The sequence below is a fragment of the Sciurus vulgaris genome (genome assembly GCF_902686455.1).
Source record: "Sciurus vulgaris genome assembly, chromosome: 13".
NCBI classification, from domain to species: Eukaryota; Metazoa; Chordata; class Mammalia; order Rodentia; family Sciuridae; genus Sciurus; species Sciurus vulgaris.
In genome coordinates, this window is record NC_136474.1 from 50,338,585 (window position 1) to 50,366,035 (window position 27,451).

A 27,451-nucleotide genomic window follows, 5' to 3' on the forward strand; every position below is an offset into this window, starting at 1 on the left:
TGACACCAGGTAGTGAGATACTTTTCTTTATTGGCTAAGAAGAGCTCCAGAAAGACCCGGATGTTTCTGTTTATCTGGTAATGGTCCTTGCCTCTGATGGTAACCCCTCCCCGTCCCCAGTGGTGTTAGACTTTTAGCACCTGCAGCCCTGAAGAGCAACTTCAGCTTGAGTAGTCAAAATAGCTGTTACAGAATTGAGAGTCAGTATACTGAAATCCATGAACTTTATTACACAAAAAGGCTCAGACTTGCACTCTGAGTTTTGCTTTTGGTTAAAAGAATAAATTCTCACACACAGATATCTATTTCCTCAACTGGAATGAATCAGGAGTTGCCAACTGTGAAAGTAAGATTACTGGAGGCAAACTGAACGCTGGAGAAGAGACTGCTAAGAGGACTGGGGATGAAGCTCAGAGTGCTGGCGTACAACGAAAGAGAAGGTTGTGGTGCCACAGGGTGCGGTGGCACATGCCTGCAATCCAGGTGGCTTGGGAGGCTGAGGCAGGAGGATTGCGAGTTTAAAGCCAGCCTCAGCAATTTAGGGAGGCCCTAAGCAACTTAGCAAGATCCTGTTTGAAAATTAAAGAGCTAGGGATGTGGCTCAGTTGTTAAGCGCCCCTGGGTTCAATTCCTGGTACCCGCCCCCCACAAAAAAAAAAAAAAAAAAAAAAAAGTCAAAACAAATAGATGCAGAAGGGAGAAGGGCCCCTAGGGTTCAGATGCAAATGGCCCCACCTAGGGTGCTTCTGAATCAAGAAGAGCCTAAGTGATTTGTAATGCTGTTTATTCTCCCACAGACTCATCCAATAACGCTGGGTCATTTAACAGGTAGGCTTTGGAGACTCAGAGCCTAGGGGCTTGGAAGCCTTTGGGGAGGTGGATGACTATGCAAATAAAAAGCTAATCCATGGCTCCCAACTAAAAGTTAGTAAATACGCAATTAAATAGCAATAAAATAGGACATCTCCTTAACTTTATTAATAGCTAAATTCAGTATTCATTAAACATTGATGACATGCGAAAATAATTTGTTGGTCTGATTTTTCTCACTACGCAAGAACTACTGACCATAGATGACAATTGCAGAAGTCGTGGTCTAAAGATAAATTAAATGAGTTATTCATAGAGAAATAGTTTAAAAAGCAATATTATGAAATTCCCTTCAAAATTTTTATAATAAAAGTCTCTCTATATTGTGCTCTGTGGATGCATTTTAATATGTGTGATATGATGAGAGTAGTGGAGACAGTGTAGCTAGCTAAGTCCTAGACTGGCCAGAGATGGGTCCTCCCCCTGCAGACCTTCCCTCCGTGCCTTCTGGAGCTCCACTCCATGGTAAATCAATGCCTCTTCTTCCTTAACACAGCACAGAGTGCTCCTCTCTCTGCCTCAGCTTCCCCAGCACCCCTTCCTGGTGGAACGGGGCCCTCTCCCACACCAGCACTCGGTAGGAAACAGGCCTACCGTGCTTCCAGACATCTCCCCCTCCATTCAATCTCTGCTCCTTCAAAAGTCAGGCCATCCCACCTCTCATCCTCCATCCTGCCTCACCTGGTAGTTGTCACATAATCATTTTTCTTCCTTCACTGAAAAGTCAGGTGTGAAGCTGGGCAGCTGCCTTTCTACCCACCCCAAATTCTGACTTCATCCTGGCCTTCGCTTTGTAAGACACCAGTGTTCGACTTCATCTCCTTTCCTTTAATTCCAATGGGACAGGCCCCCACTTTCCCAGCCATTCCCTCCAGCTAAGGGACCTCTGCTGGGTTGCTGCCCCTCTACCCCCTGAGGAGTTCGGTCACTCAGCCTGGTCCTCCCTCTACTTCAAGCCTTCTGGCACACCCTGTCATCATTTGAAGAGGCTTTTTTATTGAGAGAGAACTCACACAGCATACAATCCGTCTTTTCAAAGCATACAATTTGGTGGGTTTGAGTATATTCATGAGGCTGTGCAACCATCACCACTATCTAGTCTAGGATATCTCATCACCCTCAAAAGAAACCTCACACCCATTAGCAATCACTTCCCATCTCCTCTTCCCCAGCCCCTGGCCAACCACTAACCTCCTTTCTGTCTGTATGGATTTGCCTATTTTGGACATCTCATATAACTGGAATCATATAGTAAGTGGTCTTCCTTCACTTTACAGACTGTTTTCAGGGTTCATTTATGTTGTAGCATGTATTTATGCTTCATTCCTTTTTATGGGTGAATGACATTTCATGGTATGGATATACCTTGTTTGTATCCCCCTCCAAATTTGTATGTTGAAGCCCTAACTCCCAATGTCTTGAGGGCATGACCCCTGTCCCACTCAGTCCAGAAGGCAGGGCATCAAACCCAGACAGCATTCCTCTCCACCCTTAAAATCTAATGACTTTTGCCATGCTAGGTTTTACACTTGCTTGGAACCCATCACCCCTTTCTTCCTCTCAGTTCCCCTTTTTGGAGTGGAATTGTCTGTCCTATGCCTGTCTCAACATTGTAGTTTGCAAGCACATAATTTGTTTGCTTTTACAGGCTCATGGCTGGAGGAAAATCTGCTTCAGGATGAATCAATCATACCTCAAGTGTCACCCATATCTGATTAATATGATATTTAGATGAGACTTGGACTTTATTTGTTGGAACAGATAAAGGCTTTGGGGGCTGTTGAGATTGAATAAATATATTTTGCATGCAAAAAAGGACATAAATAATCCAAGCCATGGAATCACCCTAGGTGCCCATCAACAGAGGAATGGATAAAGAAAATATAGCATACACACACGATGCAGTATTATTATGTTATTTACAGGAAAAATGGATGAAAGTGAAGAATATCATGTTAAGTGAAACAAGCCAGACTCAGAGAGAGAAGTATTACATGCTTTCTCTCATATGTAAAAACTAGAAAGAAAATAAAGAAGACCTGAAAGTAGAAGAGGGTCAATTAGAATGGGAAGGCGGATGAGAGGAGAGGGCTCAAGAGTATAGAAGGCATGAAATAGCTCTGCCTGAAAATGTCACAGTGAAACCCATTAATTTATGCAATTAATTATAATAAATAAATATAGCCCAGAGAAAAAAATAAAGGGACATAAATCTTGGAGGTTTATGGATTGAAACTTTATATCCTCCTGAGATAGGGATTTAGGATAAAGAGAAATACTGAATCTTAAAGGACATGCCCACAAGCCACTTACATGCAGAAAGCACAGCTGTAAATCTCCAGCAACATGCACTGCGCTCATATCCTTGTGAGATGAGGGAAATACACAAGTGCAGAGAAAACTGGCATGAAATTGTTCAGGTCCACCCTGGCTCCACCTTCAGACCTTGGACACTGCAACAGTCCTCCTATAAATATTGGACCCCAGTCCCAGGCAGGGCTGCTTCTCCCTTGAGAGTGTATCTATCTTCCTAAATAAACCTGTATGTCTTTGTTTGGCTCATGCTGAATTCAAGTATGTCAAGAATCCAGCTGGTCCTGAGTTGAGTTCCTGGTCTCCTCTGGGAACTCCTCAGATTCTTCTCTAGAGGTATCTGTTCTCCTATAACACTCCTAAATGCCAATATGATGGCATTAGGAGGGAGGGTCTTTGGGAGTTAATTACATTTCCATGAGTCATAAGGGTGGAGCCCCCATGATAGGATTATTCCCTTAGAGGAAGAGAGACACCTGAGTTTTGTCTCTCAATCATATTAAGAAGCAGGAGAGCAGGTAGTAATCCGCAAGCCAGCAAAAGGTCCACACCAGATATCAAACCTGCAAGAAACTTGATCTTGAACTTTAGCCTTTAGCATCATGAGAAATATTTGTTTCAGTTCACCCAACCTATGCTATTTACAGTACATATGCCATCAGTTGATGGACATTTGGATTGTTTCCACTTTGATTATTATGAATAATGTGGTTATGCATATGTGTACAAGTTTTTGTGTGAACATGTTTTTATTTTTCCTGTGTATATAACTAGCATTGGAATTACTGGGTCATTTGTAACTCTGTTTTAAACCTAGAAGAACAGATTGACTATCTTTTTAAATTTTTCTTTTAATGACTGCATCATTTTATATTTCCTACCAGTAATGAAGGAGGGTTCCAATTTCTCCACATCCTTGCCAACACTTGTCATTGTCTGTCTTGCCGATTAGTCATCCTGGGTAAAGTAGTGTCTCATTATGGTTTATATATGCATCTCCCTGATGGTTAATGATGTTGAGCATCTTTTTAATGCTTGTTGGCCATATGCACATTTTATTGGGAGAAATGTCTATTCAGATCCTTGTCCATCCCAAATTATCTTTTTACTGTTGAGTTGTCTATCATCATCTGAAGATGTTCAAGTTTCTACCATTGTAAAGCAAATAAACCCTTGATCAATTTTGGACCCCCACTGTAATCAATGCCTTTAAAAAAAAAAATCCCCACTTTTTGCATGATGTCTTGAAAATGTTCCCTACACTTGAGGTTTCTACCCATTCTCTTTTCAAGCTGTTGCAATCTGGCTCCTGAAACTAGCATTTCTGAAACTGCTCTTGGCAAGGTCATGGGTGGTTGTTCTGTTACTTTTGTATTCTTAGCTTGATTTCACTGTGGTCTTTAACACTAAGATCCTCATCTTTATTTAAAGACTAAAGATACCTGGTTTAAGTGAGAGCATGCTTCTGATTTTTCTCACCCATCTCTGGCTGCAGTTTCTCAGTTTTCTCAGCGGGTTTCTCTTACTCTGCTCATTCTTAAATTTTGATCTTCAAGATTTTGTTTTCATTACCAGCTAATCACTTCATTCCCATGAGTTCAATTACCCCTTAATGCTGCTGACTCTGAAATCTCATCTCCATCTGCTGCATAGATTTTCTCCTGGGTTTCCAGTCAGCTAATCAACACCTCTGCTTGGATTCCCATCCCTCCTTAAACTTTGTCCCAAACCAAATGTTTCATTGTTTTGTGTTTGTATGTGTTTTTTTAACCCCTCCTGCCTTCTCTAGTCAGCCAATAACATTAATTACCAAATTAAACAAATTTTGAGTCATTCACATCTGTCAGCTTCCATCCTCCACGGGGAGACCAATCAGGAGGAGACCACAACAACCTTCTGATTGGTCTCCCAGTTCCATGCTCTTCTCTGCCGTAGCCAGTGATCTTTCTAACATGCAAATCTCGCCATGTCATTCCTTTGCTTCCATGAGCTTTTGTTAGAGATGGGACTACAGTGGCTTTGGAGTCAGACACTCCAGTTTCAGTCTCAACACAATGGACATTACAGCTGCAAGACCTTGGGAGAGTTATTTAACTTCTCTATACCTTAGTTTCCTCATTTTTTAAAACAGCTGGGTCACAAAGAGCACCATGTCATAGGTCTTCCTGAAGACTGGTTCAGTCTGGCACATTTTATGTGCTCAATCCACGTTAACAATTATATTTTTATTAAAATCCTATTTAAAAGGTTTGCCTCCATGCAAACCAATTAATCTCATTTCATCCTCAAATATGGGGACTAAATGGGATGATTTTAATAAACTCTTATAAGACAAGACTCTTTTGGACACGGAAGCGTGGTTATCAATTGCAGCTCCTCTCAGTGCTGGACACTCAACTGCAGTGTTCAGAAAAAGTATTCTGGGGAGGAGGCAGCAGAGAGTGCAGGAGGACGCAGAGGTTCGGGTTCAAAGAATCCTGCAGCTGCAGGAAAGCGCTGACCGCCTGCTTCTTCCCCGCCTCCACCCGCGACACGACCTGTTACCCCGGCGACAGTCACCACCGCCCAGCACCGACTCAACTGACCCGCAACCATAAGTGCTGAAAGCCTTTCTAACAAAGCAGACAAGCAAACCACAAACCCACTGGACGAGCCTCAGTCCCGCCTCTTCCTCCCTCGCCTGGCGGGCAGCAGGGGACACGGGGCAGCGCCCCACCCCACCTGCGGGCCCTGTGGCGGCTGCTCCGGAGGGCGCGGGGTGCGGGCTTCGCCGCCGCGGGGTCGGCTGCCGGTCGGGGCTCCCCGTCCCTGAGCCCGCGGCGCTCACCTTGAAGGACATCTTGCACATGTCCGCGACCGCTGGGCAAGAGCCCGAGCGCTTGGGCTCTGGCGCTGGGCTCTCCCCGGCCTTCCCCGCCGCGATCCGCAGAGGGGCGGCCCCCGCGGCGCCGCCGCGCGCTCCCGCCGCCCGGCCCCGCTGCCTCCGCCACACACAGGGCTGCCCGGGCGGGCGAGCGCGCGGGGCGCGGAGCGTGTGGAGTCAGCGCGCCTCCTCCGCCCGCCCGGGGCCCCAGACGCTCGCGCGCGCGCACTGCGCATAGGGTGCCGCGTTGACACTCTCCACGCTGCGCGTGCACACACAGACACGCATTCCAGACTCGGCGTGCACTGTGCACACTCCCTGCACTCTGGACACACGACACCCTCACACTCCTGTCCACGTACCACACTCTCACACACACACACACGCATACTCTCCCAGCTCTACACACTGAGCAGCCCCCATGTTCCAAAGGCACAGGGTCACACACAACTGTTCACATTCACGATCACACACCTACATTCCTTACACATGCACACTCTATGCATAATGCCAAACTACACGCACCACACACCCAGGTTCCACACACAAAACTCTCCACACTCAGGTTTACACACATACACATCAGCAGTCTGACACACATACACATTACTTTCCAACTCCACATACATTGTGCACACTGCATATCCTTACCACAGAGAGATTCATACACACAACATTCTCCACATCACATTGCACATATGCAGTCCTTACACAATCTCTCTCTCTCTCTCTCTCTCTCTCTCTCTCTCACACACACACACACACACACACACACACACACACATCCTGGAAAAGAGCCTGATGACTCTTACATCTTCTTTAAAATTCAAATATTATAATGATGTAAATGAAACACAAGAAAAAAATTCACTTACCATCCCATCACTATTTCAAATAGTTATTTAATTTTTACCTGTTTCAGTTTTTTTCTCTTTTCTTTTTCTAAATTTCTAAGAATCTGATTTATTTTTTTTTTCCTTGTGGGGAAAAGACCTGGGAAACAAGTCTTTTTGGTTTTGTTTTTGAAACAGAGTCTTACTATGTTGCTCAGGCTGCTTTGGAATTCCTGGGCTCAAGCGATCCTCCTGTTGCAGCCTCTCCAGTAACTGGGATCACAGGAGCATACCACCAGGTAATAAGCCTTCTTCAATATTTCAGTAAAAATTTGGAGTAGTGTAGAATGGTCCACTCCCTCATACATACTGCTGGCTGCCCAGGGTTGGTTTGCAGGTATTAACAATGGGAGAATCATGTATGATTTGTTCAAAATATAAGCATAGGAGGCAATAATAAGCTTTTTAAGAAAACTCAAATGCTAAGGTTAAAAAAGTGAGCGTCTTGCCTGGTCAAGCTATAGGGACCCACTTAGTCATTATCTCACTCATCTGTGCCTCCCACTTCCTAACTGAATTTGGAAAAAGTATTTAACATAAAAGTTAAATAAATACTCATGAAAATTGAAGGGCTGAAAGGGATGGGGATTGGGAGGAAGAGAGGGAAAAGGGAAAATACTGGGGGAGATATTGGCCAAATAATATTGTTACATTGTGTGCATGTGCAGATATATAAAACAAATTCTACCATTAGGCACAACTATAATGCACCAATAAAATATGGAAATTTAAAAAATACTTATGAAGATAAAAAGTTCTAAAACAGGACAAATAAAAGTTAATGAAAATGCACTTGTTTATCCCATAAATTGTATTACTTTGGGTTTAAAGCAATTTTAAAATAAAAACATCCTGAACTTTTGTAGAAAATTTCAGACTTTAGGTCAAGAAAGACTCAAACCTTTCCCTTGGGTATCTAGGATAAAACAATTTTAAAATTTCTATAAAACAATATTACATAAGATCAAGCTTCAGAGGTTTTGCTTTAGTAGTTTTGATCAACAAAAGGAAGAAGGGAAAGAACTAATATTTTGAGTATTTTCTAGGTAACAAGTTTCTCTTTTTATTGAAAATCCTATAAGGTGAGTGTTATACCCATTGCACAGATAAAAAAAAAAAAAACTAATGTTCTGATAGATGGAGTAATTGACTAATGGCTGACAAACAGAGACCTTTAATTAATTCTATCTGGCTTCAAAGCCCCTTTCATTTCTATTACCAAGCTTGCTGCTCAAAGTTCTTTTTGGCAGAGTCTCTGGCCAGGGTGCTGATAGGATTCTCTGTGCGGGTCTTATACACAGGCCCACACAACTGGCTGATGGAATTTTTACCAATATCTAGGTGCCTAATACACCACCCCACAAACCTGGCTAAGCCCATCTTCATGAAAACAGCCCCCAAACAGAACAAAACCTTCTTGGTCACAACCAGGCAACTCTTTCTAAAATGACTCACTTCAAAATTTAACAGTGACCCACTGGGCCTAACAGGAAAGGAAATTGAAATGGTCCATTTTCCATATCCAAATAATTTCTCCCTCCCACTACAGCACCCTCTCCTTATTATCCCTTCCTCTCACTCCTGTGGCTCTCATCTCTCTCCTCTCTTCTGTCTGCCCTAAGTCAAATCCAGACCCACCCAGGGTACCATGCACAGCCAAAGCTCCCCTTGTCCCCTCCACCTTCTGCCATCTTTGTCCAACTTCACCAAGCTCCTGTCACAGATCCACCCTGCACCACATCCCTCAGCACGTGATTCCACAGGATCTGATCTTGCTCTCAACTCTCCTCTTAATTTTGATTCCTCTACAGAGTTCAAATTTGTCAAGGCCAGACCCTGTGCTTTACATGTCTTTTATTTTCTTGAGGGTCTAGTTTCCAGTTGGAGATATGATAGTGGTCAAATCTTATATATTGCTGATTTTGTAAAAGACTGTGCTGTCCACTTCTACAATCAGAAGGTCCACTGCCTCTGTCCACAGACACATATTAATGCTCAAATGCATAGGCATCTGTGTTCATCTCAAATGAGGCCATGGTCATTACTACCTTCTGTTCACCCTAGCACAGACCATAATGTGTTTGCCTCAATTTTGCACTGTCCCAATTAAGGCAGACCTTGTTTTACCCAGAATTGTGAAGTAGGTCAAGCTGGTCTACTGAGCCCTTCAGCTCCCCTTTTTGTCATCAGACTACCTTACCCCAAGTGAGAGTCCATCCTGGAATCTTATCTGTCTACCTTCCCTGTCCACTTTCCCATCTTGCATCTCTCAGTTTCTCCTTACCTATTGGAATTTACACTAGATGAGTCTTCTACACCCACCCCATGCCCGTTGCCCCTTTTCTTCTTCCTATCCAAATGCCAGTATTGTCAGGTATCTACCACAGTTTTGCAAAGCTGGCACTGTGAAGATCTGTTTAAGAGGGGTTGAACGGGTCCCCCCGAAGTTCATGTGTTGGAAACTTAATCCCCAAATTCATGTGTAAATGATATTTGGAGATGAGGCCTTTGGGAGGTAATTAGGATCAGATGAGGTCATGAGGGTGGATCCCTCTTGATGGCATTAATATCATTATAAGAAGAGGAAGAAGGACCTGGGTTGGCACACTTGCTCTGTCTTGCTGTACGATGCCTTCTGCCATGTTTTGATGCAGCAAAAAAACCCTCCCCAGATATTGAGCAGGTGCTAGTGCTATGCTCTTAGATTTTCCAGCCTCCAGAACTATGAGCTAAATAAACTTCTAATCTTTACAAATTACTTGGTTTCAGGTATTTTGTTATAGCAACAGAAAGCAGACTAAGAGAGAAGAGCAGCAGTCCCTTGTTCTGTCCAAAGATCTCTTGTCTAGGCTGAAGATAGTGCCTGGATTAGAGGTGGGTATCTGATAAATTATGATTTCTGAGACATGAAAAGAGGTGTTCTTGGAGCTTGTGAGAAAACTTTCTTTGCTTTTAAGATAAACCCAGGAAGAGATTGTCCTTTCTTCTTTTAGACATGTGGATATAATGCCTGGTTTTGCTGCAACCATTTTGTGACCATGAGGAAAACTATGATGGCACAGCAGATAGAGGATGTCACTAAGGACCTGTGTTGTCCAACCAGGGCTGCTCCACCCTTGGGTCTATTCTTATTTAAGCCACTTGCAGTTAGTTTCTTAGTTTTTATTGGAAGTATTCTGATACAGAGTGATAATGGCAGTGAGAAGTGAGAACCACAAACCAGGAACTTAATCCATGTTGACTAAGGTCCACTATGTGCTGGCATTTGAATGTGTCCCTGAATTCCATTCTCTTTCCACATGTAAAAGCTATGACTGATGATGAGGCAGACTCATAGTGGGTAAGAAACTTGATTATGACCACAGGGATTTGAACCCAGGCTAATCTGAGAGTAAAGCCCCTGCTCCCCCTACCGTGCTATCTCACCAGGTTTGTATGCAAACCTTTGTTGAATAAATATTAGAATGAATTTATCTAGTCTGCATTTTACAACCTGAGGATGACAGAACTATCTGTCAAGCAAGTATCACCTGTTTCCTACCATCAGGAGTAGAAATCTGAGCACTTCTTTCCACTGTGTCTTGGTATTGGAGTCACCAAGGAAAACCACACAGTGAAGCCGTGGCTAGAACATCACTTTAAAAAACTCGCACAGAGACAGAACAAGAGCAGCTTCAGTGGTGGACAGTGGTCCCTCATGGCCAGTGGGTCCCTCCAAGGAGCTAATTCAGGGCAGTTGGTCTGTACACACCCCTCTGTGCTACAGCAGCAGTAGGACCCTGTCCCTTTCCTGTGGGTACAGATACAGTAGTGGGGTTGGCCAGGTACCAGGTCACGCACATGCTTAAGTAGGACAAAAGGGTGCATGCTGAGTCTGAAACAGGGACAGACTTTCCCCTGTGAGGTGACCAAGCCCAGCACAGGCTGTGAAGACTCCTTTCTCTTGGGAAGGAGGTGTTCCAGGTTCATTCATGTGGCTGATTAGGGATGGAGCATCTGCAGCATGAGACTGCCTGTTATAGTCTGGGTCTTGAACGTTCCCCAAAGGCTCATGTGTTGAAGGCTGGGTTCCCAGTGCATCAACAGTCAGGTGAGGCTTTTGGGAAGCGATTGGATCACGAGAGCTAGGGCTCTGATCTCATCAATGGATTAATCCATTCATAGGTTCATAACTGAATGGACTATTGGAGGAGGTGGAAACTGTTGGAGGTGGGGCCTAGTTGGGAGAAATATGTCACTGGGGTCATGCCCTGGAAGGAGATATCTTGTCCCTAGCTTCTTCTTCTTCTGTCACTGTTTTCCAGCTGCTCTGAGGTGACTAGCTTTGCTCTGCCACATTCTTCCACCATGATGCTCTGTCTCACCACAGGTCCAGAAACAATGGACTCAACTGACCATGGATGGAAACCTGTGAAACTGTGAGTCAGAACAAATCTCTCCTTCATAAGTTGATTTTTTCAGGCATTTTGTCACAGTGATGGAAAGTTAACACATTGCTTTTCCAACAATGTCCTTCAGAATTAAATGGATTGCTGACAGGGTGCTAAAAGAAGGGAATGAACATGAAATTCAAGGGGCACACAGAGGCTTTATTATTACCTTTTATAAGCAGTATCCCTGTTTTTGTTGTCTACTTGGCAAAAATTCCTAAGTAGACATGTTAGCCTAGTGAAAATCCAGAATAATAGAAAGAAGAGAATAAAGCAAAAGATAAAAAAGACCTATAATGCAACTTTTGGAGTTGCCATTTACTAAAATATACCCCCAATCTTTAAGCATATGGCAATGTAAGTGGTATCATATGGATTCTGCTTTTTTTTTTTTAGAAAAAAAACAAAACCAAAACCAAAACAAAACATGATAATATGAGCCTTTCCCCTGGCATTAAAAATTCTTTGAAAATACTTCTTTTAATGACTGCATTTAAATTGAGTACACTATAATTTATTCAGCCTTTCTCTTTCTAAAAGACCTTTAAGCTGATTTTTGTTTTTGCTATTAAAAATAAAACTAGAATAATTATTCTACTTTTAAATGTTATTCACATTTCTGATTACTCCTCTAGTGTATATTCTATAATTGCAGTCAAAACATATGAACCTTGTGAAGACTCTTAATTCATATTTACAAATTGCTTTCCAGAATTGCAATGCCCAATCTTATACTTTCATCAAGGCGGGTTAAATCTTTGGAGTTTTTCTGAATGTTTCCAATGGCATTTTGTGGGCAAACGTTATATGCACTTAGCAGTCTATTTATCTGTTTGCTTATTTGTACTCCAGACAAAGAATATTTAAAGCCTCTTTCTTAAATAGAATAAAACAGGGAAAGACTAAAATAAGAAATAAAGAAAAGGGGACAAAGAGAAGTTGTTAATAGGAAAGACAACATAAAACCTGGAGTGAGGAGAACCATCATGGAGGCAGGAGGAACACAAACAAGGCTCTAGGCTTTGCAGCAGCCACTAAAACAAAGAAGGGACATGACCATTTTTATGAGTCATGAGACCGAAATTCTCCAATTGCATGAGAGAAGTTCAACTATGGCACAGAGAACTGGAACTTGGAGCAATGCACACAGCCTTCTCATGGCAAACACATCAGTAAATTTCATGGAACTGTTTTGGGGGACATTTTTTTTTTTTTTTTAACATAGACCAACATCAAAAGAATCCAGGAAAGCTCAAGAGAGTATGTGTAGCATATTCTGAGCTGGCTTCCAGAGGAATGGTTGGCTAGATTCTTAGGTGTTTCTCCATGAGTATTGTTCCTGCTATAGTCTGAATATTTGTGTTCCCTCAAATTTTATATTTTGAAATGTAATTCCCAATGCAATCATTTGAAAGGTAGGGGGTTTTAAGAGGTAATTAGGTCAGAGGGTAGAGTCCTCGTGAGTGGGATTAGTACCCTTATAAAACACGCCTAAGGGGGCTTGTTTGCCCTTTCCACTGTTTGAGAATATAGCAAGAAGATGCTGTTTGTGAAGCAAAGAGTGAATCTTTACCAGAAACTGAATCCATTGGTGTCTTGATTGCAGATGTCCCAGCCTCTAAAATGATAAGAAATAAATTTCTCACCTAGTTTATAATAATTTGTTACAGCTGCCCAAATGGAATGAGACTGTTCCTCTCCAAGCATCAAGTGGATGAGTTTGAGGTTCATTCTTCAGCTAGTACCCAGAATACCATTGGTTTAGGTGTGGAATTAATTCATGTAATTCATGCATACCATAGAACTGGGAATGGAATTGAAGCTCCCCTCTTATGAAATTTCAGGAGCCCAATATTAGCTAAAGTAGGAGACCACCCACCTAGCCAAGAAGTAGAGCCCAGGAAGAGTCCAGGCAGATGTTAATGAGCTCTGGTGAAGATGAAGTGCTTGACTAAGTGACATCAAGTTACCATGTGATCAGAACTTTGCATTTGAGCTGGTTTCTGGCATAGGTTGGGTGGGTCCAGCAGCAATCCATCCTAAGATGGAACTTGGACTTGTGGGATAAAGTCTGAGCAGGATCAGAGGGCACAAACACGTGCATATCACCTTCTACTACTGCACCAGCACCCTGCTCTCAGTTCACAGCTGTTGACCACGCGATAAAGAAAGAAAATCTTGAGCATGGCTCAGGCCCACCTGTCAGAATGGGGGTATCCCTGTGGGTGAAAGCTGAAAATGGATGGTGTCCACACAGAACTTCAGGTGCAGGACATGATTATCTACTTTGTATGGAAAGGTAAATGCCCCAAGGTTAGATTATATGTGACCCACAGGTTGAGGACAATGGCTTGACTTGTGGTCATGGCCCAGGAAGGAGAGAAGATGGAGATTAGGGGAGAAGAACTGTGGCATAGAGTCCTGTGGGTGGATTTATGGGAGTGGGTTTAAAGGGCAAAAATCTTTGTACTGCATGTTAATACTCAATGAAGACCGCTTATCACAAAGGAGGCACTAAACCACCAACCAGACAAAACAACCTAACTAGTTGACATCAACCAGCCTCTGTGATTGACTTCTACAGTCCTGGTCTGATGGGCACATGGATGATTCAGTCATGGCAGCAGGGATGAAGGTCATGAACTGGTCCAACAGCATGGATCTCACTATTCAAGTCTGATGTAGCTACTGTGGCCATTAAATGTTTAAACTGCCAAAGTTAAGGACCAATACTGAGTCTCCAGTCACTTGGTCACTTGCTGGCAAGCTGATTATATTAGACACTTTCCTGGAGAGTAGAGGCCAGCAAGTTATTTTGACAGGAATAGATACATATTCCATGTATGAGTTTGTCATTCTCTCTTGTGGGGCCTCAGCCAGCACCACTGTGCAGGGACTTAGGGAATGTTTATTCTGCTAGCACAGAATTCAGACATTATGTCAGAACAAGAGACCCACTTTACAGCACAGTGGGCTCATGGCCAGAGCGTCTACTGGTCATATCTCATTACCAAAAGCTGACAGCCACTAAAGAGTCAAGCAGCCTGTTAGAGGCATAGCTAAAACATCAACATGGAGAGTCATCTTCCAGGGTCCAATATGTAGCTTAAATCAAAGATATTTCTAGGGTGTTGTGTCAACATAGAATAATAAATGGTTCTGCAGACCAGTGAAAGGAAGCAAGGGTAACTCTACTTACGATTTATTACTCTCAATGATCCATTTGTGTTTTCTATCCCTGTAACTAAAGGCTCTGCCAGTCTAGAAGTCCTGGTTCCCAAAGGAAGAACATATCCCCTAGGGGATACAGCAATGATGCTATTGAACTATAACCAATGATTGCTGCCTGGCCACTTTGGGAATCTGTGTTCATGTAATAAGGCACTATGATTTGTCCCCCAAAAACTTATGCTGTGACTCCATTGTGAGGTATGAAGAGAGTAGAAAGTTAATTCAAATATGTCTAGACGTGTGGTGTTTGGAAGGTAATTAGGATTGGGTAAGATCATAGGGTGGTATCCCCATGATTGAATCCTGGTAGCTTTAGAAAAAGAAAGTAAGAGACCGAAAGAGACAAACATACACATGGTGAATGCCACTCCATTCACCATGAAATGACACAGCCAAGGTGGGGTGGGGTCCTTGAAAGGGCACGTGCCATGTTGTTTGAACTTTCAGTATGTAAAACTGTGAGATAAGTAAATTAAAAAAGAAAAAAGAAAATGGACTAATATATAAAGTGAATCGACATCTTGACCTTGATCGCCAGGAGGAGGTAGGTTGCTATGGCACACTGGAGTCAGTAGGGAATATGTGTGGAGCTCCATTTGGATACCCCATTTGGATTCTTCTTAATAATCTCTTGATCATGACTGATGGCAATTGGAAAAAAGAAGCAGCTCCATCCCAAGAAGCACATGGCAACCAGGGCTCAGACCCCTCAGGGGTGGGTATTGGAGTCATTCTACCAGGTAAGCCTTCAGGATGGGTAGAACTGTTAGCTGGTGAGAAGAATCTGGAACTGATAGTAGAGTAGCAAGATGAGGATCCCTTACAATCCTGAGACCAGCAGCAGCAGCAAGTACTTCTAAGTGCCTCTAGGATGAGGGGCCCATTAGGATCCTGTAGAAGCTGCTCCTAGCACTTGTACAAAGTGATTCTAAATGTGTAAGGGGCAGACTGTGGGGACACTGTGGCCATATTGTCTTTTGAAGTACTTGTCATTCAGCCATATGCATACTGTTGGTAGATAGCTGCCAGCTTCTAGACTCTTCTAGGATTGCCTAGATTCCTTAGAGTTACCTCACCCAAGGTCATGCTCATCCTCTCTAAAACATGAAGTGCAAAAACAAGCTCTAATAAATGAATTGCGGCGAAACTATACATCAGAGTCTGCTTGTCAGGGAACCTTTCCTATAGCAACTTCTTTCCAGTAACTGGATAAATACCTCAAGTGTAGGTCTGACTGTATTGTCAATCCACATGTTTTAAGTTTTCTTCCATAGAAATGATTATTAGATTTTATAAGCTCAAAAGAACAATTTTTATACTCCGGAGTCTACCTCAAGACTTTAATGAGATACTCAAAATAATTTGGACATTTTAAACTCCTTTAATAACAGAAATATATGCCCTTTGAGAGGGTCAACATGTCCCAGAACCAGAGAAGCTAATCATTCTGTACTGTGAGCCCTAAGACTTGGGCACAGTGCTGTCATTGACCCTCAACACTTCCACACTTCCTTTGCCCTGAATACAGAGCATGGCTCGGTAGCTATAGAGAACACTGAATCTCCAGTCTTTGGTGGTTAATTTTATGTGTTAACTTGGCTGGGCCATGGTAGACAGCTATTTGGTCACACGTTACTCTACATGTTTCTGTAAAGGTCTATCTCAGATGAAATTAACACTCAAATCAGTAGAATTTGAGTAAAGCTATTTAGCTTCCATAATGTAGATGGACCTCATTCAATCATGTGAAGGCCTTATTAGAAAAAAAAAAAAAAAAATGGACATCTCCAGAAGAGAGAATTCTGCCAGCAGACAGCCTTTCAACTTGAACTGAGACATTGACTTCCCTGGGTCTCCGGCCTGCTGGCCTCCTCTGCAGATTTTGGAATTGCTTCCTTCCACAACTGTGTGAGTCAATTTCTTAAAATAAGTCGCTCTATATACACAAATTATTGTTTATGCTTCTTTGGAGAATACAAATAGGTCCACATCATGAAACTTCTCATAGTCAACTGTTTATGTTCAATTCAAGGAAGAGTAGAGTAGAGTTATTCCCAGTCACAAATGCCTGGCCTTCCCAACCCTGGATGAGACGTGTCTAAAACCATGATGTTTGTCCTGGACTGGAGCTGGATGCATTTCAGAGAGAACCAAGAAAAACTAGAACAACAACAGCAGTTGCAGCAGCAAGAACAATAACCAACCTCCCCTCCCCCGGCCACCACCACCACAAAAACCAGAAGCCAAGCCAACCCACTGAGAAAACAAATATGGTTTTCTAGCATCTTGGCACATGCATTGTTACTCTTAATTGAACAACAACTGTAATGGAACCTCCCACTTTATCTTCTTTGACACAGAAATGAGAAGGGAGAATAATAAGCAAAAAGAATTATGAAATATTACAAAGCATGTTTTAAAGCATAATGTATGGATGGCTAACATCTATCCAAATTAATCCTTCTGAGTTTATGTTCCCAGAATTTGCCATGGTTTCTGGCACATGAAACTTACTTCCTGATCTTTGGAAAGCTTTTTAGATTGAGCTATGTGAAGTTGACAAATTTTAGGGTCAAAATCATATGAAATTGCAATTTGTACCAGTTGAAATTGGCCAAATATCAGTAATTTTGTGATTTAAGCGGATACATAATCTTTTAAAATTCTGGTTTTCTTCTGTGCAAAATGGAGATAATAATATAATATTCTTTAGTGGATTGTTATGATTAATTTAATACATATAAAATATATAGCATTGTGCTTGACATATAGTGATTTTTATTATTATTACCATTATTGGGCCAAAAATGTTAATGGAATGAATCAGTGCATCCACGAATGGCCAACAATTTTAAATTAATACCATGCTTACTCTGATGAAAATAATTATTAAAATTGAGAGTTTGAGATTAAAGAATGACATAGTAGCTATTGATATCTTGTATCTACTTTGTAGGGTCTTTTAATTGACAATCTTGGTGTATTTACAATACTGCTGTTGATTCAGCTGTTTTTCCTCTGATAACTAAATCCATTTCCCAAGAGATTCGTCCTTTGACCATCTATTCTTTTCTATCATACCTTTGGAAAAAATGTCCTTTGGATAAACATTTTCTATTGTTCCTTGATTCATTGGCAACAGCTATGGGAGCCCTTTGCTTGCTTGTTGAAGTAGTGTACCGTCTGTTGGATGGGCATCAGGATGGTGACACCAGACAGGATCCCCAGGTCCACGGAGTCCTGGTTCTGGCTTGATTTTAAATGAAAACCTCTCTGCTCTTTCTCCTTTTCCCCATGGAAGAAGTTGGGTCTCTTCCACTCTTTGCCTTTTAATGTGGTCTAGTGATTTTGCTTTTATTACTGTTTTACTAATTTTGATTTAACAAAATGTGAGATGTCCTTCACTTGAGTGACGGGATGGTGGTGCTTCCTTTTAGAGATCAATTGCCTTTGGCACTGTTCAAACAAATATGATGCAACTGAAAATACACAGTGATAATATGTGGCAGAATTTCTGGGAGCTTCATCTCTGATTGAGTCGACGAAGCACTGGTGTAGGTAGTAATGCTGGTCCCAGGAGTCTTCAATCCCAGGTCAGACGTCTAGATTTTGCCTGAAGTGTTTGATTTTCATTTGGATGTTTAGCATTATTGTGTAACTTTCTGAGCTTCCTTGGCTTCCAGCATTTGTTTAAAGAGAGTCTGGGTTAATAGTTGAAAACTACCCTATCACTCATTTGGCCCTTGAGAATAAAAGCATTTATTGTGAATGGGCCCAGTAGAGGTGCTTTCTCTGCAAAGCAGCCTTCAGGCTCAAAATACCCACAAAAGAGCATTATCTTTTAATGTACTGGAAGCACTGAATACTGTCCAGTTGAAATCTCAGTCCTCAGATTTTACCAAGTTGCTGAACCCACATGGGGCAAAATTTGTGTCTCACACAAACACACAGACTAGGTTCTACATCCTTTGCAAAGTCGGCACTTGTTTCATCAAATCTTTGACCATTTGAGACAAGTCAAAAATACTGAGTTCAGTCCTCAGGGCAAAGGAAACAGAAGACTCTCATGTTATAGAAATTTTCTCACAGTTTTACAGGGGAGCAAGCGTCGGATTTAAATTTAATTTTGTTTGTGGCAAAAACATCCCCTCCGCCTATGGCTGAAGTGCAGAATATGTATTTGGCTTTTGGAGACTTGATCTGGCAATTGTATCATGAAGTATTGAAGTGGACCTTTAAAATAGAATAATTCTCATGCCTGGCAGGACTCTCATTTTTTCAGTGAGGATTCTTTATGGCTTTTTCACAGCATAAAGGTAAGATGGCAGCTTAGGGTTATAGGAACGTCACATCAGACGGTGAGCCACATGGGGTCAGAAACTGTGCGTGCTTTGTTATCTTTGCAATCCTAAAGCCAAGCCCAGCATCTATCACATAGTAGGTGCTCACTGAGTATTTCTGAATGAAAGAAAGAAAGAAAGAATGAATGCCTACAGATTTTCTGGGGATCCACAAGCCTGTTGAATATGGAACCAAAACTTCTGGTATTCTTTTCTCTAATGAGATCTGTAGTCTCAATTTGCACGGTTCTTTTTTTTTTTTTTTCTTCAGGATTCTAAGTCATGTAGCCAGATGCTAGCTTACAAGTGAGGCCACTAGGCAGACAACAATGGGGGACATTATTGTATTTTCACATGAGGCCTCCTGCCCGGAAGAACAATTATGACAGCTTGAAGAAGGGCAGCGTCACTCAGTAAAAGACCTCCTGTCACTAGTCCCCACTGCCGGACCTGGAAGGTTATCGGTAAGGAGCCATGACTTCATCTTTGTGTGTGTGTATATGTGTGCTTTAAATTAACTGATATGGGGGGCGGGTATCTAGAATTTTCAAGTTGAACAGCTGACATTCTGCTCCTATAGAATTCTCTCTCCCTACTCACCCGTTTCCCAGGGGTGCAGGTCAAATTAATCTCAGACCACAGTCCTTCATGGGGCAGGACTGGCTTTAATGTCTTCTGCGTGGGCACAGGATTCTCAGTTCCTCCAGAAATTGGGATGAGACTGAAGAAGGAATCATAAACAAATAGTGGGAGGGTGAAGGAGAGAGATTTAATTGATTTCATTGGGAAGAGCAATTCAGCAGAAGCTCACAGAGGAACTAGGATCCAACATGGCTCCAGACAAAACAGTTCTTGGAGCCTCTGCCTTCAGTCTGGCGCCAGCATTATGATGTGACTGTGAGGTGCCAATCAGAATGGGACTAATGCCTTGAGAGTTCCATAGGCAAGTCCTGCCATTGCTGAGCTCAGCACCTGAGCCAGAGGCCAGACCACTGGGTTCAATCCTGGAACTAGTTCCGCTCTCTGAGCGGGCAGGGATCCCTGGAGCTCTGAGCAGAAATGTAGAAACCTGGAGGCTGGTGCCATGTCGCAGAGGAGCATTGGGAAGATGGTAGAGAGTAGTCCGGGCAGACTGGTTGACCGGGGGAGCTGAGGGAAGGGGAGCTTCTAAAGGACACCCCAGGGTCCTGGCAAGGTAAAAATAACGGCAGCAGGCAGCAACACCCACCAGCATCTGGAAGCAGACATGCAGTCACCAAAGGTTGATAAGAGCAAAGAAAACTTGCAGGTTCCAACTTCTGAGACACCAGGATCTTGGGCAGGCTCCTGGATGGAAATTCAGACACAATGAGCCAAGACCTGTGTCGAGAACTGCACCTAAGTAGAATAATAGCTAGTTAGTTGGAGGTAAACTAAGTATTGGCATTGCAGTGGGCTCTTAATAATTATTACTTCATTCAATAGTTTATATCCCCAGAATGTGTTCATCTCATAACTAAAATTTGTACCTTTTGAACAATATCTCTCCATATCTCATACCCATCCTCCTCCAACCCTTAGCAACCAAACCAGTATTCTACTCTTTATTTCTATGTTTTTGACTTTTTTTTTTTTTTTTTGGGAGATTGAAGCCAGGGGTGCTTAACCACTGAGCCACATCCCAGCCTTTTTTATTTTTTATTTTGAGACAGAGTCTCATTAAGTTGCTTAGGCCCTCGCTACGCTGCTGAGACTGGCTTTGAACTTGTGATCCTCCTATGTCATCTTCCTGAGCTGCTGGGATTACAGGCATGCCTCACCATGCCCAGCTGTATTTGACTTTTTAAAGATTCCACATATAAGTGAAATCATGTAGTATTTGTCTTTTTATGTCTGGTTTATTTCACTTGGCACAATCTTTTCCCATTCATCCAATGCTGTCACAAATGGCAAGATCTCCTTCTTAATAACTAAATAGGTCTTTTATTCTTTGTATGTTGTGTATATATATATATATATATACACACACACACACACACACAAATATATGATATATACATATATTTATATGTGTGTATATATGATATATAAATATGTACCTATATGTATATCTCTCTCTCACATATTCTTCATTTGCTCATCCATTGTGGGTATTTAGGTTCAAGAAACTGACACTTGATGGGCTTAAACAACTTACCTATGTCACAAGGTCACATAGCCAGATGGACAAACTGGGACTTGAACTCACACTTGTACCTGTACAGACTGTGGGCGTCACTGCTGTACTGCATGGTAGCAGCTTGGTCAAGGGAGCAGAAGCAGGGTGAAGCACGATAGGATAGTGACCACCAACTGGTGGTAGGCCCAGTCCTACAGCAGATACTTTCACATACATTACATCACTTAACCTGCACAACATCCTTGTCCTCATTTTTCACATTGGATGAGAGATCTGAAACATATGGAGACAAAATGACTTGCTGAAAAATCACACAGGAATGAGGCAATAACTAAATTAATGGGGCTGGTGTACATGTCAGAGCAAAATCAGCAGCAAGACTGCCCCAGGCTGCTGTGCCAAGGGGGATGAAGAAACCTAAGAATTAAGGATGGGATGCTTGCTGTACATTCAGGCCTCCTTAGTGCAAAACCTGAGTTGATAAAGGTCCTCCAAGATAGGGTGTAGGGATTGGTTTTCACCTGAAAAAACCCAGCAATGCATTTATTATTCATAATGAATGAATCATGAGTTTCGTCTCTACACCGAGTTCATATTATTAAAACAACTACCATGTCTCTGTGCAGAGGCAGCTAAATTAGCTAACTGGAGCAAGTGAAACCAAGTTTAACTTTAGCATATGTGTCATTTCTTTTGAGTTGTTTAAACTTGGGTACAATTACTCATCATGAACCAAGAGAATTAGGCAGGTTATTTCATGCCCTTTCAAAAATGTTACAAAACTTCAATTTTTAAAATACTTGCTGTACGTATAGATGTGTGAATGGCCAAAATTTGACTTAGATACTATTGATCAAGAATAATCAATAGAACTGGGGTTGTGGCTCAGTGGTAGAGCGCTTGCCTAACACACATGAGGCATTGGGTTCAAGCCTCAGTACCAAATAAAAATAAAATAAAATAAAGGAAATGTGTCTGTCTACAACTAAAAATATTTGAAAAAAAGAATTATCAATAAATGTCTTTGGAGTTCCAATTCTGATTCCTTGTTACATTAGCCTTAGGCTGGAAGGTCACCTAGTGAGAATATTTTGATTAGTGCTTCTTTAACTACCTGGGAAGAAAGACCAATAAAATAAATCTGAATCCATCATTGACCAATATTTTGTAATATACAATATAACTGGGTTATGAGAAAAATGATCCCATAGTTGGATGTCATGCCAATATAAAATTGCTAAAAAACGTTTGTAAACACTGAATTTTCATTCTTTTCTCATTGCAGAAAGGATTGTGGACTGGCACAGTTCAGCAGACCATAGTTCCAGCAGCCCTTATTTAAACAAGGCAGGATCACTCCAAACCCATCTCAACAACTGAAAAACCACCTTTCGTTTCTCTTTCTTTCTGCTTAAACTTTCGGCTTTATCTTACTAGTCAACTTTTCAAGAACCTGATAAATGATTTAAAGAACTGGATTCACGGTCAGCCACACTTGTTTCAATTTAGAAGTCAGGGAGAAATTCTTCTTTCAAAGACCAACCTAAGGAGGCACATAAAGAGTGAAAAGAGAAGATCTAAAATATAAGCCATAGCTAATTGGGGGGAGTGGGATGTGGCCAAGGTCATAGTGGAAGGAAAGGATCACAATGGATCAAAATCGCTTTCAGAGAAAAACTGTGAGTCTTACAAGATAGCCACAAATGTGGATTTGACTTGTAGAATTCACTTAGATACAGACAGGATATCCATTTTTGTAGAATTATCCTTCCTGGCACTGTTCTTGATGACTTGGCAGAAAGCATATTCACAAGAACATTCTTTTTTAAACTTGGAAGGAAGTTAATGGAACATTTTGGCAAGAGCAAAAAACAGGGCATGAGACTCAAAAGATCAAATTTTACTTTTCCCTAGATACCCAGGAGCAAAAGCCAGAAAAGAAGAAGAAGAAAAAAAAGATAATAATAATGAGAGATAATCATCTTTTTAAAGATACCATATAGAAAAAAGTTCTAAATGCAAAAGTCAAATTCTAAAGTCTCAATATCCTAGACATGTCTAGAAGCAAAATCTTTCTCACCCAAATCAGAAAAAGTAACCTAGCTTCCATTTCTGATGCTTTATAACTCAAAGGATTTAAAGATGGGACCTACAAATATTAGAGAACGCTTATTAATTCACAATGGTAATTAGGAAGCCAGGACAAAATTTTGAGTGTTCTGGTTGTCTATTGTTGCAGCAAAAAAATATCTACTCACTTTCACTGAATTCAGCAATCTGGGCTGATATCAGCTGGGAAGTTCTTCTGCTGGTCTTTCCTGAGGTCTCTCATACAGATACCGCCTTCTAAGGAATTCCATGGAACTGTGACATTCAGGAGGTCTTTACTTCACATATTTTATGTATCTCACATACTTCAGTTCCCTTTCTACCTACCTTCTTTCTCTGGCAGTAGTTGGACTTTCTTACATCTTAGAATCTGAGTTCCAAAAGAGACGCAGCTTACTAAGCTCTGTATACATCACAATTGCTGATGTTGCACTTGCTGAAGCAACTCATGTGACCTAGCCCAGACTCAACATAAGAAGCAATAACACAGGGCATGAATTCTGAGAGATGCTGTTCATTGGGGGCCAACAATGTGACAGTCTATCTACTAATGGAAAAAATGTAAAGGTGATAAAATGTAAATTCTTTTATATATACATGTATTTGTTCTGGTTAGTTATACATTACAGTAGAATGCATTTTGACACATCATACATAAATGGAGTATAACTTCTCATTCTTCTGTACACAATGTAGAGTTACACAGATCATGTAATCATATATGTACATAGGGTAATAATATCTGATTCATTCTATATCATTTTTACTTCCCCTGCCCCCTCACCTCTCTTCATTCCCCTCTACCTAATCCAAAGTAAGGCTGTTCTTCCCCAATTATTGTGAATGAGCATCTGCATATCAGAGAAGACATTCAGCCTTTGGTTCTTTGGGATTGGTTTATTTCTTTCCTTTTTTTGAGGTGGAGTACCGGGGATTGAACTCAGGGGCACTCGACCACTGAGCCACATCCTCAGCCCTATTTTGTATTTTATTTAGAGATAGGTTCTCACTGGGTTGCTTAGCACCTCACTTTTGCTGAAGCTGGCTTTGAACTTGCAATCTTTCTGCCTCAGCCTCCCCAGCCTCTGGGATTACAGGTGTGCACCACCAGGCCCAGACAGATTGGTTTATTTAACTTAGCATGATGTCTCCAGGTCCATCCATTTACCAGCAAATACCAGAATTTCATTCTTCTTTATGGCTGAGTAATATTCCATTGTGTTTAGGTACTACATTTTCTTTACCCATTCATCTGTTGAAGGACACCTAGGTTGGTTCCATAACTTAGCTATTGTGAATTAAGCTGCTATAAGCACTGATGTGGCCATGTCACTATAGTAAGCTGATTTTAACTCGTTTGGGTATATGCCAAGGAGTGGGATGACTGGGTTAAATTGTGGTTCCATTTCAAATTTTCTGAGGAATCTCCATACTGCTTTCCAGAGTGGTTGCACCAATTTGTAGTTCCACCAGCAATATATGAGTATAATTTTTCCTCCACATCCCCACTAACACTTATTATTACTTATATTCTTGATAATTGCCATTTCTGACAGGAGTGAGATAAAATCTCAGTGTATTAATTTGCATTTCTCTAATTGCTAGAGATGTTGAACATTTTTTCATATATTTGTTGTGTGACAGATTATATTTATTCTTCTGTGAAGTGTCAGTTCCTTTGCCCATTTATTGATTGGGTTCTTTGGGAGTTTTTTGGTGTTAAGTTTTTTGAGTTTTTTTATATTATCCTGGAGATTAGCGCTCTGAGATACAAGTCGTAAAAGTTTTTTCCCATTCCGTAGGCTCTCTCTTCGCATTCTTGATTGTTTCCTTTTTAGTGAAGAAGTTTTTTTGTTTGATACCATCCCTTTTATTGATTCTTGGTTTTACTTCTTGCACTTTAGGAGTCTTGGTGAAGAATTTGGTTCCTAAGTGGACGTAATGGAGAGTTGGCCTATATTTTCTTCTAGTAGTAGAGTCTCTGGTATAATGTCATGGCAATATCTTGATTTGGCATCTACTGCTGTCTTCCATTAATGTGTAAGATGGATTGTAAGGGAGAGAGAATGGTCGTAGAGAGAGCAGCAGGGAAGCTATTCACCTGGTTGAGGGGGAATTCAAGCTCATAATAATCAACATCACTTAAACATAAGGCATTATGGAAAGAGTCAATCAGAAATCCATGTTTCTATTCTGATAAGTGAAAGGGTAAAGTGAACTGATGACTGTTAAGCACTTATGAGTTAGGTACTATGCTAAATACTTTGACCAAAAAAACTCACCTCTGGAATACCTGAAAAATTGGTGGTATTGCTGATGGAAATGGATTGGCCCAGAAGAGGGAGGAGAATTCCATTGCATATATTTTAACATGAGTTATATTCTTTTTTTTTTTTTTTTTTTTTTTTTTTTTTGCGTAAGGGAGTTTATTAAGCAAACAGAGTGTCTCCCTGCAGGGTAAGAGAGAAAATGAGAGGAAAAGAGAGGAAAAGAGAAAGGGCACGCACTAGAGAGAGTGGAAAAGCGAGGAGGAGAGAGAAAGCTAGTGAGTATGAGAGAGAAAAGCAAGAGAAAAGATCCATGAGTTATATTCTAAGTGAAGATCTCAGTGCAGTTTTGTTGAGGAAGTGAGAAAAGAGAATTAGAGATATGTAGAACTGTGGGTTTTAAAAACAGTACTTCCTCTAATTAGTTTATCTGACTGATAAGCAGTTTTAAGAGCTATCTTTTATTAAAGGATAGTTTCAAGGCAATAGACAAATGCTAATTTATTTGTTCCATGGGAATAGCAGTAGCTATAAGAACTTTGTCCTTCGAAGTCAATAGGAAAATACTTCAAAGAATGTGAAGCATAAAAGAGCACAAATTGCAGGCAACATCTCAACCAAACAAGTATTTAATATCAGTTTGGCTCGACTCAGGAAAACCCAGAGCAATATTCCAACATAATTTAAAAATAAAATGTTCAGGCTATTTAGGTTCTGAGATGAAAAAAACTGAAGGTTTTCAAAGAATTATGACCCATGCAACAATTTAATTTTAGGGCTTCAATTAGTTTTCTTATTTATTACTGAATACTTCATTATGAGGTTCTTCTTTCTGTTTCCATATATGCAAAAATGTTACAACAAAAATCCTTCAATCTGCTGTATTATCTAACGGTACACTAACTACTTTAACGGATGATTTCCCAAGTATTGGTAGTTTAAGTCAATGTAAGTCTATTTCTCATTTACTTAGCAGTCTAATACAGGCATGTGCGGCATGCGGGGCAAACAGCCATGTAGTGATTCAGAGATTCAGGCTCCTACATGGTATGGATCTGCCATCTCCTAGGGCCTCAGAATTCTTTGCTTCCAGGTAGGAAGAGATAAAGCATGAGGTAACACAAGAGGTGTTTAGTGAACTGCTTCTGATCACCTTTCATTGGCTCAAAAATCAGTCATTTGTTCCTAGTTAGATGCAAGTAGAGCCGAGAAATTCAGTCTCTGGGTAGGCAGCCACTTGTCAGGAATAACTCCGTGCTATGGAGTTGTGCCCTGCACCAGTCCTTGGCAGGCATACCACTGACTCTGCCCCACTCCCATCTCCCCTCATCTCTTTAGGGTCATGTGTCTTGGAGTACTATTTTCTAGTTATTTTACATGCCTGCTATAACCATGTCCTGGCTCTCTTGCCAGTCACTCTCAGAATCCTCTTTGAACTGACTTTTAGAAAAAACACACTGGGTGAGATAAAGAAAGAAATGGTAAGTTCCACAAACAGGTACTTTATAAATCTAGAGTAAAAAAGCACACAAATGAGCAAGTTGGATCTGCACTGCCTTCTTAAGAAGTGTTGATGTAAGCACCCCCATTTGTTCTGTGAACTTCTCAACATTAAAAGATTATTAGAGCATTAAGTGATGAGAGACTTCAGTGATAATTCTATCACTAAAAGACAAAGTTGTCTCAGCCCTATGCTCTAGGACCCAAGTGAAATTAATTCAATCTAGATTTTGACAAATATTTACTAAACTGCTACTCTGTGTAGCATCCTTTATGGTGCTCTTACAGGATATGGAGTATAAAAACCCCTTGTGCCAGCTCCTGCCCTCAGAATTTATAGCATTTATTCTTAAATGGCCTGTGTCCATTTTTTGTTACTATGACAAAATACCTGAGATAATCAACTTTAAAAAAGGAAAGGTTTCAGAGGTTTCAGTACGTGGTCTCTTGGTCCTATTGCTTTGGGTGTATAGCAGT

General features: G+C 41.2%; 1 protein-coding gene across 1 annotated transcript in view; it reads right to left on the reverse strand.

The window, feature by feature from the left end:
- Positions 1 to 6,266, reverse strand: part of ANKRD29 (ankyrin repeat domain 29) — a 42,185-nt gene extending 35,919 nt beyond the window's left edge. Inside the window, 1 exon segment of the mRNA XM_079108744.1 lies at positions 6,011 to 6,266. Coding sequence (XP_078964870.1) covers positions 6,011 to 6,031 — 21 coding nt within the window. The 5' untranslated portion in view covers positions 6,032 to 6,266.
- Positions 6,267 to 27,451: the final 21,185 nt, after the last annotated feature.